Raw genomic sequence first — 16812 nt, 5'->3', positions numbered from 1 at the left:
TGCAGAAATATTTCAGAACTGACCACTTTTTACATTCACCCTTAGTAAGAACTAAGGGCTTTGAAAGCTTTGGTTCTTCAAAGGCAAGAAGTTCGGAAGGGAAGGACGTGATGGGAGTCCAGGTACGTGGCTTTCTTGGGACCAGACTTCACTTACTGTCAGCCTCTAGGGAAGTGAAGTGTCTGGAGGAAGGAGAAGAGGGGCAGTGCTTAGGCTCCTGTCCCGAGTGTGTGCCTCAGCCACAGTTTTGACCGGAGCCATGGGACAGGGATTTGTGTCACAGGCACTCCACCTCAGTTGGAGACTCCCTCTTACTTAAGCCTGTGTGCACAGGGCTGGCAGAGTTGATCCCACTCAAAGGGGAGGTTCCCCCATCTTCCTCAGGGTGGGCTGCAGGGTCAAGGTTTTCTCAAAAGCTCCTTTTTGGAGTTTGGCCTAAAATCCTAGTGTTAGTACAGGTGTGAGAGTATTCCCATTTGTGATAGGTTTTTCTGAGTTTTGAAGCACCATGGAACAGAGGCCAGACCTTGATCGAAATGCAGGTGAGGACTTTGGAGGGGCCTCCCTCTGGCTGGGCCTCTCGGTGCATCCTCAAGGCCGATCAAGGCGGCTGCCGGCAGTGCTAACATTGGTTATGGAATCATTGATTCTGAACTCTTTTGGCTGAAATTAGCTAACAGATTGAACTTTTTATTTTTAAAAACATTGCTCTTTACAGAATTAATACAAAAATGCTTATGTAGAAACTTTAGCAAATATAGCAAGGTGTAAAAAATTTGTTACCCATAATTCCCCTTCCCGAAGATAACCACCATTAGTATTCCAATGTATTTTTCTATCTTTATCTAGTTTATATAGATGTGTAGGACATATGTTGGGGGTTGACACCACACAGTTGAGACTACGGTCTCAGGTGCTTTGGAAGGCCACGCCAGTAACATGAGGGCAGGCTTTACTGAGGTGGAGTAAAGTTACTGGGTGGAGGAAGTTCCTTCTTCAGAACCCAGATCTCCTACTAATGAAGTATGGTGAGGACGATGATTGGATTGGGGGTTTTGTGAAAAGCTGTCCTGGTACATTCCAGAAAGGTTCCTTGGGCACGCACTATGCTTTCCAGAGGCAGGCCCCTGTTACCCCGCTGAGGTGCCGCACCAGGGCTCGGCTGCGGGGAGGGTGGTGATCTCCGTGAGGTACTGCATCCGCCAGTGTGGAGGGCAGTCTCAAGGGGGAGTCCCTAAGATTTGCAAGCCTCCAAGGGTCAACCAGCAGTAGTTGATAAAGTCCTTATTACCAAGAGGAGGATAAAGACATATGAGAAGGTGCTCCGTGTTTATAATTAAGGAAATAAACCGTAACAGTGCATTTTCGCATTTTAGTAAAATCAGATTGTACGGTTAATCTGTTCATTTCCCACAGAATGCACAGCAGCAGGCAGTCTCTTTTCCCTCAGAAACCTTTAACATGCAAACCAATGAAGTCTGAAATAATGGAACTCTTTGTGTAAGCATATGATTTGGGTTCTGGCTTTAAAATGATTCAGAGCATCTCCTTTGCAGGACTGAGGGAAGGCTGTGCCAGCCAGAGCTAGCCCCTCTGAGGGACCAGGTTCCCTCCAGCTCTCAGGGGCTGTGAAACCTGAGTGCCACTGCGGGCTGCTTAAGTAAATGTTCGCCAGAGCCCCTTGGGGCTGGAGCGGGATAAAGATCCAAAGGGAAATCCTTGAGTTTCCTTTACCCAAAACTGCCATTACCTTGTGCAACCTAATCTATAAGAAGGGGCAGAAACTCCTTCAAAGGTTTGACCACCTGCTGTGCAAACCCGGGCCAGGCTGGCTCCCTGTGGCCACATGGGCTGGGACTTACTGGGAAAGGAGGCAGCTTTCCAAAGACAACAGCTGTTTCCTCACAGCTCCCTGTGACTGAGAGAGCAGGGTGGGAGTCCAGGGGCTGGTAGAGATGACACTCTACAGTCTCTCAGGGAGTAAGGCTAATGACACTTCTTACCCCAAAAAACTCCCAATGCTTAGCAGGTGTGTACCATGTTCCCTTCTAGTCCACTGTTAAGGGAAAAAACTGGAATTAGTAATAAACTATGGGACTCAGAAGCCCCAAGGTAAATGTCATTCACTCAGTACTTAAAGCACTCAGCACAAGAAACCTTTTGTTAAAATGTAAGGGTCATCTTGGCCCTAAAATATGTCTTTGAAATTGAAACCATATAACTGATACTCTGTACCTTTTGGAAATGTCATCCTGGTTACTCAGCATCATCATGAGTCACATGCAGGTGATTACCTAAGATTTCTTCTACAACCTGAATGGTGGGGCCATTTGTAGGAATATCCAAGGACAGTACTGTGGGTGGCCATAGGTTACAAAGTTACCATGCAGCCTGGGAAAACGAGAAGGTGGACCTTACTGGTTTCTTTCGAGCAACTGTTCTGTCCCTAGTCCTCAGCCCCCGTGGACCAATTCAGTTCACAGCAGAATTGATCCTTAAGTTCTTCAGATTTAAAAACGGAAGGGTGGCCAAAAGAGGCAATTTAAAAAAGATCTGAAGCATTCTATACTCGCCTTGAGGAACAAGAGGATGGTTGAGGCCCAGAGCCCAGCTGTGTGGGGCCATGTCCATCTGGGCCTCTGCTCTGCACCAGGCCTGCAGTCCAGGTGGCAGTGGGGGAGAGTGGTGCCCGCAGCAAGACAGGCCTTTCCCCTGGGACAGCAGGGGACCAGTCCCAAGATCTCACCCCATTCCCCATCTCAGCAGCAGTGTGTTCCGACTCCACTATGGCACTCTTCCTTGGTGGCAGTCACACGTTGAGGATCCGGGGAGCAGGAGCATGAAAGATGGCTGACGGGTTAGGGGTGAACTTCTTCCTCCCCTCAGTAGCCTGAAAAATGAAATGTGGCCCCATATCAGTGTGCCTTTCCATCAACTTTCCCTCTTCCCCCAGCTCCAGGAAGAAAATTCCCTCCTCCTGTCCTCCAAGAGTTGAGACTGCTGACCTAAAGGGTCCAAGGGGAAACATATGCAGGGGGCAAGGACTTCCCATTCTGCTGAGGCCTGAATCATCTCCCTCCCATCTCTCACACACAAACGCTAGGGACTTGGAAGGCTCATCGCTAGTCCTCACTGGTAATGGGTAACATGGATTTAGGAGGGGAGGGGACACTCAAGCCAGCACTAGGGAGATGCCCACCCGGCTGGCAACAAAGGACCATCTTGGTTCTCTGTTGGGGGATGACTGGGTGCTCAGTGCTGTCCGTGGCTATAATGACATTTTGCGCCATCCAATCTCAGTCCCTAGCCTGAGGAAAAGGCCTCTGTTCCCCCACCCGGTGCAGCCGGGAGCCCAGCCCCTTGCCCCACAGCGCCAGTTTCAGCCTGACCTGGAAGCTGACCCCAGGGCTGCCGTCCCAGCCGGAGCTGTGGGTTGTGAGGACCGTGGCGGGTTTTGCCTTTGTGGATCTCGACGGCTTCACTCCAGTCCAAGCCTGGAATTCCTGTCTGCAACAGAGAACACGGACCCCCCTTGCACAATGTCAGTCATCCCTCCTGACTCTTCAGAGGCCACTGCCATTGCCCCGTGCTTCCTGGAATGCCCTGGCCAACCTCCACTGCTAAAATCCTGCTTTGGATCCAGACACAAACACCTAGTAGGTGCTGGGCATCAGAAACCACATCCCAGCCCTTCCTTCAGTGCTTCCTGTTTTGTCTCCAAGCCACCCAGAACCTATGATGGTCGGTCCCCAGCTCACTGGTGGCCCTTACATCCACAGGATGCCAGCCTAGACGGCACCCAGCGCAGCAAAAGTCTTCCATACCTGGTTCCAACTGAGAAGGAAGAACAAGAGTATCATGTTTATGTTTTAATAATTTGTCTTATTAACTCCTACAAAGACAGGACAGAGTGGAGGGGTGACTCAAAAAACTACAAGCCGGTCTGGCTCTTGCATGGCACCGTGCACATGGGTACATCTGCCTGCGTACGGGAAGGAAGGTGGTGGGGAGGTTGGGGGGCGGCTCCCGGGACAGAAGCGACAAGGCAGGCACAGATTAGCTCCGTGTTCCCGGAGTCCATTTTTTGATAAAGATTTAATTCCTCAATTCCTCCGCACACAAAAAAGCCCTCTCTTTCCTTTAATTCTATCAACTCCCCTGCTAGAAAGCTCAAGAAGGCAGAGACCTCCTGTGTCCATAGGAGCACCTGGCCAAGGCAATGTTCTATAGGAGAGAGTCCAGCTGGCCAGGGGCAGCACCCACATGTGGGCTGGGTCCATTCTTGTCTCATCCCACCCACAGCCCTGGCTGGGTTTCAGGCCCAGAAGTCAACAAAGCTGCCTCTTCTCCTTGGTGGCAGCAGCACAGCTGGGCACCACTGGGCAGGCCGCTCATGGAGGGAGCAGCTGCGCCTGGCCACGGTCAGCACTTGGGGGTGCCAGGAGGCAAGTGGGGCCGGGGTCCTATCACATCACTTTGGCTTCTGAAGCTGCAAGGTTCCAAAGACCAGCTGCCTGAGCCATCTGCCATTCTGTTTCTCCTGCGGAAATGGGTCCTCCCCTGGGCGTGCCCTTCTGTCCCCAAACTGAGCTGAGCCTTGGGCCTGGCAGCCTAAGCCTGCCACCCCACGGTGGCTGCAGGGGTCCCAACATGGAAAGTGACCAGAGCCAGGAGTGAGAGCGATGCCCATGGCTGCTCCTGGGGCAAGGCTGGTGCTGGAGACCAGTGAGAAAAGACTGCAGTGGGATGGAGAAGGGACCTCAGAAACCGGGTGACTGCCTGGGAGAGAAGGCAGGCAGAAATGGCTCTGGCAAAGAATAAGAACACAGCCACATACACCGTGCGCCTCCCCTGACCAGGCTCCGTTCCCATCCAGCTCGTTTGGGCCTCAGCTGGACCCTGGCGGTGGCAGTCCCACTGAGGGTCAGGGGCCACCTGTGGCAACACCGAGAGCCCTGAGTTCTCAGCCCAACAGGGCTTCAAAGCCATTTGTTCCTCTGATCCTCAGTTTCCTCATGAAAAAGGCTACTGATCCACGTGTACAATGTTATGATGAAACTTCGTGCTGGGCACTTCAGTGGTTGGCCCTTTGACTCACCAAGGAAGGATAAAGGAGGATGACTGAGGAAAGAGGTCTTCTAGAGTGGATGGAGCTAGAACCTGGGCCAAAGGTGCCAATGGCACCTAGAGAATTCCAGAGGGGAGGCTCTGGGAACTTCTCAGGAGAGACCCAGGCTGGTTGTGAGAGCAAGATTCCCTGCACCCATCTGGCCAAGCAAGTGAGGCAGATCAGCTTTCACAGGAGCAGCAGGGGCTGGTGAGCGGCCACAAATATTCTGGTATTTTTGGATTCCCTGGATCTGTTACTTTTCCTACTGAATTTCTTCAAACCGTTTGCTCAGATAACATGCATCTTACGAGGAAGAGTCAGGATGGAGTTGCACACGTCAAGCCCTAGAGTGGGGAGGTGAGGGGTCCCAGAGGTCAGCTGGCATGGTGTTGGGGAAACCAAGTTCAGCAGTGGTCGTGGGTCTTGGCCAGAGTTGGGATATGGGGGCCTAGGGAGCCAAGCTCTGGCTATTTCTGTTTTACAAACAAGGAAAGGGTCAGAGAGACCAAGTGACCTGCCAAGTTTATACTCCAGGAAACCAGAGCTCCAGTGAGTCCCAACTCCGGGCAGTACCTTTCCACCACTGCAGGACACCTCAAGAAACTAAGGGGCTCAGAGGCGGCAACATCTGGGGGGTGAGGTCTTGGGGAGATAATCTATGGGAGGAGGTCCTGAGCCTGGTGCCCAGTACGTGCTAAGCAGAGAATAACGACTGGTACCTTTGGCGTTACTGGAGCTGGGAAGACCCACCAAGACGTCCAAACCCACCATCTGCTTAAGACAAGTGAGGGGCCGCTTCTAAAAGCCCAGTCTTTGCCTGAACGTTCCCAGTGAGGAGGAGCTCAGCACACCCGAGGCAGCTCACACCACCCTCCTTCCATGCGAATTATTAGAAAGCTCTTCCTTTCCCTGAGCTGAAGCTAGCTCCCCACGTGCTCTGCCCCGGGTCCTGCTCCAGGTCTGGAACATCAGCCATTTATTTGAAGGGGTGCACACCCAGGCCCTGTGGCCTTCCAGACCTCTCACCATCCAGGCCCCTCCAGCCGGGCCTGGCACACAGCGATCAGAACCATCCACAGCCTGGCTAGGGCCTGAGCTGGACTCCGTGTTTGCCCTGACATTCCCCTGTGAATTTCGGCAGCTTGGCTAGAGCATGCAAGACCCATCCTGCAACTACCATTCCCCTATTAAGTTCCTGAAAAACTGCACGCCCAGGAAGGAACCTCTGGGGAGATAGAATGTTCTACATATCTTGAAAATTACTGTATGGAAATTCTACCTTAACACCTTTGATTTTAAAAATAATAAAACTGGGGCGCCTGGATGGCTCAGTCGGTTAAGCGCCTGCGCTCTTGGTATCAGCTCAGGGGTCGATCTCAGTTTGTGGGTTCAAGCCGCGCATCAGGCTCTGTGCTGACAGCATGGAGCCTGCTTGGGATTCTCTCTCTTCCTCTCTGCCTCTCCACCACTCGCTCTGTCTCCCTCTCAAAATCAACAACAGACTAAGGGAGAAAGTTCATACCTTTTTGCCCCTTTAATTCTGTTTATACTAATGAAATTGATAAGAGTAAAGACAGCTATAAGGATGCTTATCACAGAAGTTATTTTTTCCTCTAAAAAACTTTTTTAAAAGGTAGCATGTGTACATGTTTAAAAATAAACAGTTCTTCAGAGAATGAAAAGTCACTCAGTGCCCTTCCACCCCTGGCAACATCCCTTCCTTCTCCCCACTCTGCCTCTCCCCAAAGATTCCTGTTTTTTCACATATCCATCCAGAGATAACCTATGCTTATTTGAGCAGATAAGTGTATATCAATACCCTTTTTAAAAACACAAATAAGAAGCACACTGTTCTGGGTTTTGTGGGGTTTTTTTGACACATACCCATCCAAGATCTTCTGCTATCAGTACATTCTAGGCCTCCCAGTAGCCCATCCTTTGGGCTATAATTAACCAGCCCCTACAGCAGTAGGGCAGTGGGACTGTTTCTATCTTCTGCGGTACAATGTTGCAACATACCTTATACTCCTTAGCTCCCACCCCACCTTCAAGGATACTTGTATGGAAAACTCCTGGAAACGAAGTACTGGATCAAAGAAAGTGTTTTTAATGGTCCCAAATTAGAAACATCCCAAATATTCAATGATACGACAGCAGATTAATAACTGGACATATCAATACGTGGATAGTATATCCCTAGGATAAAATACTGCACATCGATTAAATTCACGTGGTAAAAGAACATCTAGTAACATGCACAGACACCCAAAATAGATGGAAAAATGTGTACAGTAAGGATCTAACCATAGAAGAATTACAAATGGATATACACACTCAAACGTTAAGGATTAGAAAGAACTACCAGTTTGGGTAGGATTAAGGGAGTATTAACTTGTTGTAATGTCTATAATTTCCAATTTTTCTATGGTGAGTTTATGTTACTTTTGTAATAAGAGAAAGAAAAAAGGAAGCCCTCAGTTGTCCAGGGGCAGAGCTAAGGTGGGGGCAGGGTGGACCCACAGATCTGTCCTCAGCGAAGGCCAAGTCACTGGCTCTCGGGCACTCAATGAGATCCCGGGGACCACCTACTGGGAGCTCCGTGTGGTCCTCACCACCAGTAAGTCCACAGTACACTGGCCAGAGGGAGCTCACGCAGTTGGCCTGCACGCCCCCTGCCTATGGTTAGGCCCACTTGGTGGAACTTAAAGCAGATTTTAACTCAGTCAAAGGCAGGTATTTCTGACAGGGCTGCCCGAGAGGAGAGCGGGCTGTGAGCGAGGTAGTGAGCTCCCTGTCAGCAGAGATGCTCGCTCATTCACTCAGGCTGTTCAGGGAGCCGCAAAGGCGACGCCTCCCGTGCTCTGGGACCAAAGGGGATGGCCTCCGAGGCCGCCTCCCGGAGTGGTGTGCGATGGGGGCTCCAGGCGCCTCCTCCCTCCCACCCAACGTGGTCCTCAAGGCTCTCGGCTTGTTTCCTCCCACCGCCGGGTCCTGACTCCAAGCACTCCCCTGCCTGCAGCCCCATACCTGTACGACGTGGTCACCGCTGCAGCTGCGTCCGCGTCGCCGATGGGGAGCACGTAGACGCCCCGGCTGGGGGCCGTGGGGGGCTTGCTCCTGCGGCCGCCCGCACCGGGTCCCCGCCCTTGCGGCGCATCCCTGGGCCCCGCGGGCGTCCACACACCGAAGTCCCGCTGGTACTGAGTGAGTGGCACGTCCCGGCCAGGGTCCCGGGCGCCTGCAGGGGACGGGCCCCTGCGCGAGGCGCCGCCGCCCGGGCCCGGCTCCTCGCTCTCAAGGTCCGAGTAGTTGTGCAGGGTCAGCGGGACCGCCACGTCGGAGCGGTCCAGCTGGTTCCAGCGCCGCGCCAGGCAGCAGAGGCGGCTGATGCAGGGCCACGCCATGCCGGCCCCGGTGCCCGCCGCTCGGCTCCCCGCGCTCCCGGCCGCACCGCCCCCGCCCGGCGTCCCCGCCCCCGCGGCCCTCCCCGCGCCGCCGCAGCGCCGCCCCCTGGCCTGGGGGTGGCCGTCCGGGGAGGGTGGAGGGCTGGGCGACAGAGCTTGGCCTGGGCTACAGCCGCGGAAGAGCACGGTCGGATGGGCGCAGAGACGGGGAGGGGGTTAAGGGAGAGCGGCGGCAACCGAAACTGCCTGGAGGAATTTACCAGCGTCCAACTTGAAGGTCTCATAATTTAATCAAGTTCCCTTTAACGCCGTCTTCTAAATCGGACCTGGCATCGCAGAGAGCGAGGGCTGGGTGGCAACGATGCCTTGCTGACCGCAGTCCGCACCGCCAGGGTGGCGGTCCTGCATTTGTGCTCGACTGCTCCGCGGGGAGTTGCGGGCGGGCGCACAGAACCGAGGTGCCACGATGCGGGGATCACAGGGCAGACGTGGGGCCATGTTTCCCAGAGAACACGTGTTTGAATCGGCCAGTGAGTCACTCTTTGCCTTTACGGTGCTAAATTTGTAACAACCAATTCAATTTTCATTGAGAACTGGCATTAGCCCTCAATTGACCTTTCCCTGGGTTTTAAAATTCCTAATTTTAAAGCACGGCAACAGAGAGTTTAGTGTTATAAAGCTGCCGACAAATCTTTGATCATTGTGCTTTAAAAATTCTCTTCCCTCCTGCAGGCACTCTTTTTTTTATTGCAGAGCAAAGTTTGGGTAATCCTTCAGGCTAAAGGTCAGTCAGTCTGTTTAAAGCATGACAGGGCATCAGAACGAACTCCCTGGCCACACAATAGACTTCCTGAGCATTTGACCTGTGACCTCAACGTGCACTGCAGAGCAATGACTAATTAAGCTACTGAAAGAGCATGAATTACCCACAGCTCCATCTCAAGCATATACTTGGACAGTATCCAGTCTGCACCTTAGAAAAGAGAACTGCAGTACAGCCCTGGCGAGTCAGGACTCCTCTCCCAAACCATCGCCTCTCTAAGCTTCCAGTCACAGCAGGTGACAGGGCAGCTGCCCTACCAGGCCATGACCCAAGAGAAGAGAAGCACACTGGAGACACTGGGAGGTTACACACCTGCTCTCCCTGGGTGGGGTAAGCTTTGTGTGACCTCTGTGCTCCAGGGCCCGGGGTTAGCCAGTGGAGACATTTGGTGACTACAGTATTCCGTCCTGCAGGAAAAAGAAAAAAGAAAAAAAAAAAAAAAAAAAAGGGCAGCTCTTCTATTTCTTCATTCATCAACCAACCAAGAGCACTTCTATGTGCCTGGAATAATGCTGGGGGCCCCCAGAAGATTAAGTATAGTAGGGCGACAACAACTGGATTAAGGCAAGTGGAAAGAGGGTGGGGAGGCTGGCCTCGCCACCTGTAATGAGAGGCCCTGGGTCAGGGTGGAAATGCAGGGTAGGGGGTCGGGAGGTTCAGCAAAAGGCAGCAGAGATGGGACCGGGCAAGCCTCAGGAGCCATACTTAAAGCTTTTCATGGGGGACACAAGGGAAGGACGAAAGTGTTTTAGCACTATGTGGCCAGATGGAGACACACAAGGAAATTTTAGAGACCAGCTGGAGAACAGTCTCAACAGTCCAGGTTAGAGACAAGGGACTGAACTAAGGCACAGGCACTGGAAATGGAACGGGCATTGGATTCTAGAAATAAGAGATGAGGGAAGGAAATCTAGAATGGCTCTGTCTCTGGCTTCCAGTTGGTGAGACTGCCCCTTAAAGCCAGGAGTGATATCTGAGGTGCCAGCCTGTGCAGTGGGGTCTCAGCACCTGAAACCATACCTGGCACGCAGAAGATGCACGTACTGAGGACGGAGGTGGTCTGTGGGCCTGGAGCTCAGAAGACATGCTCATGAAGAAAACTGAAGCCAGGGGAAGTGCAGGGAGAGGAGAGTTGCATCCCTAGGGACACCACACTTACCAGACCAGTAGAGGCGGAACGGCCTGAGAGGCACAGGAGCCAGGTGGAGCACAGCCTTCGGGTGTTCACATGTCAGCAGATAAGCCAAAGTGAGCAAACACCCTAGTGGGCAAAGAGCAGGGACCAGCGCCAAAGCTGTAGACAGTAAGGCTGGGGCTTCCAGAGCTGGGCTCTGACCCTTCACAATGCCATTCACGGAGAAAATGGCACTTGGGCTGTTCAAAGCCTCCAGCACTGAGGTATGTTATGGACAGAGAAGTGATTTAAGGGACTTGACCTTCTCAGTGTTCCTTCCCTAACCATCACAAAGCAGGAAGAGACATGTCTTCATGGCCTGTGCTCCTAGCCTTCCCACAGCAAGACATAAATCCCACTGTGGACTCCATATGGAATGTCCATGTGATCTCAGCCTCCCATCCCAACTCTGAAAAATGCTTCTTGCCTCATCTGTATGTCACAGGGTTGTTAGCATAATGTAGTCAGAAATGTCAAAGCACAGCAGTGTGACCCTGAGCAGTTCCCACACGCAGCCACCCTGGTTCCTTCCTGGCAAAATGAGGGTTGGGTTAAAAAAACAACTCTCTCCTGGATGTGATATTAGTTTAGAATAGAATCCTTTCTGCCTGGTAAAAAGTGGCACTTCATACTAGAGAAGAATCTGGGGGAAAAATATAAAGAATCGCCCAATCCTGGATAATTCCTATGTGCAGGCACATACTGCCATTCAGCTCTCAACACCACGTGAGGTGGCACAACTCACTCCTTTCCCTACAGCCCAATGCTCCATGCCCAGCACCAAACAATACAGATGGCTGTGCTCCTCTCCCATGCAAGGTGCAAGATCTTGCATTACCTTTCAAGGCCACTGAAAGACTGAAAACTCTCCTGTAAATCTTCTCAACAAATACTTTTCAATTCAAAAGGCATTTCTTAGAAGTAATTTTCAATCACGAGGGCAACAAGAGTTCTGCTATAGTGAAGCTGTTACAATGACCACTGTCTATTTCAGTAAGATGCTTCAGTTCAAGAGTGTACGTTTTCAAATGTAAGTTGCAGTCAGGCTCAGATTCAAGTCTGGGTTATCCGTGATAGTTCCTTCTAACTCTTAATTTAGCTACAATTTTAACCTAGAAAGCAAAGCCTAAAAATAGCTTTTTGTATATGCCACTCACTGCCAGAAAACATTACCTTTCTTGGGAAAATGTAGAAAATACTACAGCTGTTGTTTCAGACCAAGCCAGACAGGAGATACTCTTAACATTTTTTTTTTTTTTTTTTAAACCTGTAGACCAACCAAAGAAAGGGGTAGGTGAGTAAGCAGAAATGCAAGAAGGCCAAAGCACAAACACCTGCATTTGTGAATATCATGTTTTTCCCTGTGCACTCCTGCCAAGTCCAGGGCTTAAACTATGTCAACTGTAACAACTAACAGCAAAGATTCCAGGGCACCATGAGTACTCTTCTAAAGGGACACACACCCTCTGTTTACAAACTAGAGATATAAACCTTTATTTCACAACTTTGTCATAATTCACTTTCTAGTAAGACATGTGCTGAGGACAGTTTAAAATACTGGGAAAGCTAGATGCTGGGTGTCTTCCAGGCAGGAGCAAAGATGTGGTCACACTCCAGGGCCAACGTATTCCTGGGGCTCTCCAGGCAGCATGGGCCACATGCACCAGGATCATCCAACCCCAGTTTTACTTGGAGCCACCTCCTTTTTTGGGGCCGTTAGTCCTCATTTCATGCCAAATTTTCACTAGAGGCTCTCTGTTCTTCCAAATGAGTTCATGACCATAAGTAATATACCATCTGGGGAAAAGAAAAACAAACCAGGTTCAACATTCAAACAGTAGGACATACAAATGTTAAGTATAATGACGACATCAAGTTGACATATAAAACTGAATGCCACTATCATTTACTATCTTATTAAAATAGCTGATGAATTTATTTGATGGAGATCAATGATTTATCTTTAATATGGAATATGTAAAAGGTCGAAGTGGGATGGGACTGTGTGTGACACACACTACCTTGGATTCACCACTGCAATGAAGCCTCACCTTTCAGAAAAAGCAATTGGTTCAGGGGCTAACAGCTTTTAAGTGGTTGATCAAGGACTCACCTGAAGGTCACACAGATTCTAAGCCTGGACTCTTTTTTCTACATGAAGTGTATGAAATGTCAGAATTAGAGTTCACTAATGATGGCTTTAATAGTTTAAATGCTTCTCATCATCTTCCATCTGGCTACACAAAGGGTCATCTGCTAATCCAAATTCTGCCCACCATTTAAAATATAGCTCCAATCCCCATTCTGCTGTTAAAAACTGCCTACACAGCAGCCAGAAGCAATGAGCTAAGGCACCAACAGGTTTAGTAATGTAACTTGCCCAGGCCGCACAACTAGGAATCAACAGAACTAAGACGAGAACCTAAATCTGCCTCTGAAAGCTATACCCAGACCACCGCTGGGGAGTCTAGGGAGCACCTGCTGTAAGTTTGAGCACACACAGTTCAGTGTCCAATGAAAAGGGCCTGACTTTAAACGCCCATGGGCCTAGGTACTACAAGACCAGGAGCTCTACCTGAGAGGGAAGCACAGGCTGCAAGCCTAACTCAGGGGCATCTACCTCCTCTTCTCCTGGGCTAGGGGAAGGCTGAGGGGGCCTCCTGGAGGAGGTGGGGTTGATGTGGAATGGCTGTTACTGAAAGCTACTATGACTGAAGCCTTTATTTCTGCCCTGTTTTGCCCAAACAGATTTCATGTTCCCTGAGGCAGAGACCAGACTGTGTTGTTCTTTGCATCTCCCCAAATGACTAAAAAAAATGCTCTATTTAAATGGCTTAGATTAGTATCAGAATAGCAGTTTAATGTTTTGATTTTTTTTAATGTTCTGAGTATGTTTACCATACAGTACTTGAATCTTAATATTCACTAAATATAGTTAAAATACGAACGTGAAAATAGTCACCATTAAAATTTTGAAAAACAAAAAAAAAGACATGTAACAGGAATGTTACAAAATTCTTTCAGACTTAGTCAAATTCTGTGTGAACTTAGAACAACAGAAAAAGGATTACCTAAGATTCAAATGCAATCGTAAAACTCTTGCAAGAAATGAATCATTTGTCAGGAATGCTCCATTAATAAAATGTCTTCCCAAATCTCTGTAACCCACTTATTTCAAGCAGAGAGTTAAATACTTTAATGTTACAGGTAAACTATTCCAATCATACTTAGAAATTCAAATAGGTCATTTGGCTAAATTAAAATTAGGAAAACACTTTAAAATGACTAATTTCTAAGTTTTTGGGTTTTTTTTCCCCTGTTTTGCGGCAGCCTCACAGCCTAGTGTTCACTCTGAAACTCCACTCTTCAAGGACCAGCTGTGTGACCTCCAACAGTTCCTTTCTTCAAAGCAGTTTCCCTTCTATAAAATGGAATACCTCACAGGACTTAAGAGTATTAAGTCAGGCCTTAGGTTTCGGCTCACAGCAAATAGCCAATGGATGTTGGCTCTTATTATTATAAAAGTACGAGGTGAAGACCTTAATACCTGGTGAGGGACACAGAGTCAAGGAAACATGCAGGATGAAACTAATGGAATCTTTACCATTATTAAGGATTTCTAAATCTTTTGCTTTATAAGTCTAATTAAAGATGTTAGAAAAGATGAATTTTGGATAGGACTGAGATCTAGTAAACGAAAGGAGTTGAAATTAGAAACAGCAAAGAGAAAGGATTCCTTTGCCTTTCAGATCATGGACTTTAAAATACATTTGATCCAATTATTTTCAGAACGGAAAAGGTCATCTAATTATAGTTCAGAAGAATAAAAACCTGCTGGGGAGAAGATCCTTTAAGTATACATGGGAGGATCCAGAGAGATAAATTTAGAGTTCATAAAACAGAACTCTTTTTCGTAAGTCTTTATGTTTCTCATACTGTAATACCAGGTCAGTTTCTACTATTTATAATGTGCTGCTGTTAAAGCTAGAACTCACATATGCTATTCTTTAATCATCACTGAAAATTATAAATGGCATAATGGCATTTAGTTCCACCGCCTACTGGGCAAAACTGCTCCACTTAGAATAGATTTTTCTTTCTCTTTTTTTTTTTTTTTTTTAAATCAAAAAACTTCAGTTTTCTATTGTCATGAAAGAAAATAAAAATCAAGTAAGGGCAAAAGGCAACATTTATGCAGGAAAAGATAGTCTATCAGGGGAGCCGCCGTATCAGAATAGACAATTACTCTCATGGTCAGATGGGCCCCAGGAGTTCTGAGCAATTTCTGTGACAGTCACTCCAGCACTACTATGTTTTAGGCAAAAGTCTGTGGTCTGAAGCAGAAATGGAAGATCTTGTGAACACAATGTTACTGTACTCAAACTGGTGTGACGGGGGCGGGAAGGGCTTTGGATCTGGGTTTAAATCTTTGCTCTGCTCCCAGCTGTTTGACCACGGGAAGATCACTTCCGGCCTGTGTCCCATCAGTAAAATGGAAGGAATAACAGTGGAATGTAAACCACTAGCTCAGAGCCTGCCATGAAGAAGGTGCCCAGTAAGTGGTCAACACTGGCTTATGATCCCCAGCCTCTACTAATTCAGACAGCACACACCTGCACACTTGCCACAGGCAGAGTGTCCATTCTCTGTCTGCCCAGCACCGACGACAGGCAGGTGTGAGTGGTGGCAGGAGAGAGGAGGCCTGAGAGCAGGGAAAGAAGAGGGCAGCACACACCAAGGGCTGGGAAACGGTCTCCAAGCAGGGCTAGGCATCCTGACCACTCATGAGGAATCCTGACTGCTCACCTCAATCCTAAACTGAGGTTAAGGGCAGAGTAAAGGCATAGTCTCTCTACCAACAACTAAGGTTGGGGCAGGACCGATCCTCTCTCCTCCCACCTCACATGGTGAAAGTGGGCAAGGCCAAAGCAAACCACGTTGAAGTTTTCTCACCCTCCTAACCCTACCTGCTCCTGCTTCCCTCACACAGTTAACTGCCTTGCTCTGCCTTCCTAAGGTGGGGGGAAGGAGAGCACCTAAGAAGGCAGTGTAGCGATCAGTTATATTCAAACTTACATTCCAAAGAGAGCTCCCCCAAGATGTGCTGCATGATCAAAAAATTTCCATCCCAGGATCATTCCTGCTGTATCCATGGCAATAATGGCTTTTAGGGCCTGAAAGTCAGCAAAAGAGAACAGAACTGGTACAACTTTGATTCCTCCAGCATTGACATTTCTAATTTAAGGGCAAGAATTCAATGAATGTAAAAATATCACCACTGTCCCCAGCACTTCAATTCATAAAAATACTCACATTCCCTGCTGTAAATGTGAACATTGGAAGGAAGATAATGGCGAGCCTCCCTTCTGGGATCTTTGTGCACACAGCAGCAAGGACGGTCATGATAGCGCCTGACTGCAAATGAACACACGTGAAAAGGTCAAAGTCTGAATGTGCAACCGTTTAGTGACTACAATCTGAAGTAGCAATACTTTTTCCAGAAAGTTTATAAGCCACACATTTCTAGGTTAGCACAAAGCTTAAAAGTTTTTTAGTTACTAAGGTACAAAGTATCAGGCAAAAGGGCTCCAGTCCATTACACAGTTAACCTGGAAAGAACAAGGTGTGTAGCAAACAGCATGTGAGTGCTTAATGAACTTCAGGGACAATGTTATGCATGATTATGCATCATTTAATAACTATAAAAGAAATTCTCAAATTCCCACAAAGCAAAGCCATTTCAACCAGTGTGTGCATGAATTTGCCCAAAGAAACCCAGACATGTGGAATTTCTTCCAAGTAGAATGCTTTCTGTTTATAAATAAATAAATAAATAAATAAATAAATTCACATGAAATTTCCATCCTACTTCACAATAAAACTAAGCGTTTTCTTTAAAACCTTTGAGCAAATGTTCTGCTCCAGGAAAGCATGCCGTGTTTGTCCCATTGCTCTGCATGACCCACCCCTCACAGCATCCTTCCAGGGACACACATGCACCTGCCTGAGAAGCGCTTCCTCCAACAGCCTCAGATGAGGCAATAAAAACCTAAATGTCAGGGTGGCTGGCTGGCCAGTTGGTAAAGCGTGCAACTCTTGATCTTGGGGTTATGACTTGAAGCCCCACGTGGGGCCTAGAACTTATTTACAAAAAAAAAAATCTAGGGGTGACTGGATGACTGTCAATTAAGTGTCTGACTCTTGATTTTAGCTCAGGTCATGATCTCATGGTTTGTGGGTTCGAGCCCCATGTTGGGCTCTGCGCTGGCAGTGCAGAGCCTGCTTGGAATTATCTCTCTCC

The 16812-nt window shown here is 48.6% G+C and overlaps 2 protein-coding genes across 3 annotated transcripts in view; both read right to left on the bottom strand.

The window, feature by feature from the left end:
- Positions 1 to 669: 669 nt before the first annotated feature.
- On the bottom strand, positions 670 to 11861 carry MAP6D1 (MAP6 domain containing 1). The gene is made up of 3 exons (XM_045502813.1): positions 8138 to 11861; positions 3390 to 3507; positions 670 to 2890 (listed from the first exon to the last, which is right to left on the bottom strand). Exons 1-3 carry the CDS (start codon positions 8512 to 8514, stop codon positions 2810 to 2812), a joined length of 576 nt encoding a protein of 191 aa, XP_045358769.1. The 5' UTR covers positions 8515 to 11861; the 3' UTR covers positions 670 to 2809.
- Positions 11862 to 11980: 119 nt separating this feature from the next.
- PARL (presenilin associated rhomboid like) overlaps positions 11981 to 16812 on the bottom strand; it is a 51779-nt gene continuing 46947 nt past the window's right edge. Inside the window, exons 8-10 of one of the 2 annotated variants that reach the window (XM_045502811.1) lie at positions 15825 to 15926; positions 15588 to 15685; positions 11981 to 12308 (exon numbers count right to left, since the gene is read on the bottom strand). In XM_045502811.1, coding sequence (XP_045358767.1) covers positions 12197 to 12308; positions 15588 to 15685; positions 15825 to 15926 — 312 coding nt within the window. In that variant the 3' untranslated portion in view covers positions 11981 to 12196. The remainder of the gene's footprint in view (positions 12309 to 15587; positions 15686 to 15824; positions 15927 to 16812) is intronic. The other variant, XM_045502812.1, reaches the window with a different exon arrangement.

The sequence above is a fragment of the Leopardus geoffroyi genome, chromosome C2, assembly GCF_018350155.1.
Source record: "Leopardus geoffroyi isolate Oge1 chromosome C2, O.geoffroyi_Oge1_pat1.0, whole genome shotgun sequence".
NCBI classification, from domain to species: Eukaryota; Metazoa; Chordata; class Mammalia; order Carnivora; family Felidae; genus Leopardus; species Leopardus geoffroyi.
Note: the sequence above shows the minus strand (reverse complement) of the source record. Positions and strands in the feature narration are given on the sequence as shown.

Bases quoted from the DNA above. Each gene is read 5' to 3' on its own strand.
- MAP6D1 (XM_045502813.1), bottom strand. From the start codon at position 8,514: ATGGCGTGGCCCTGCATCAGCCGCCTCTGCTGCCTGGCGCGGCGCTGG. The intron at 3,508-8,137 runs GTATGGGGCTGC...TCTCTGTTGCAG, and splicing joins GCGGTGACCACGTCGTACAG to ACAGGAATTCCAGGCTTGGA. The intron at 2,891-3,389 runs GTCAGGCTGAAA...TTCATTTTTCAG, and splicing joins GCCCTGGGGTCAGCTTCCAG to GCTACTGAGGGGAGGAAGAA.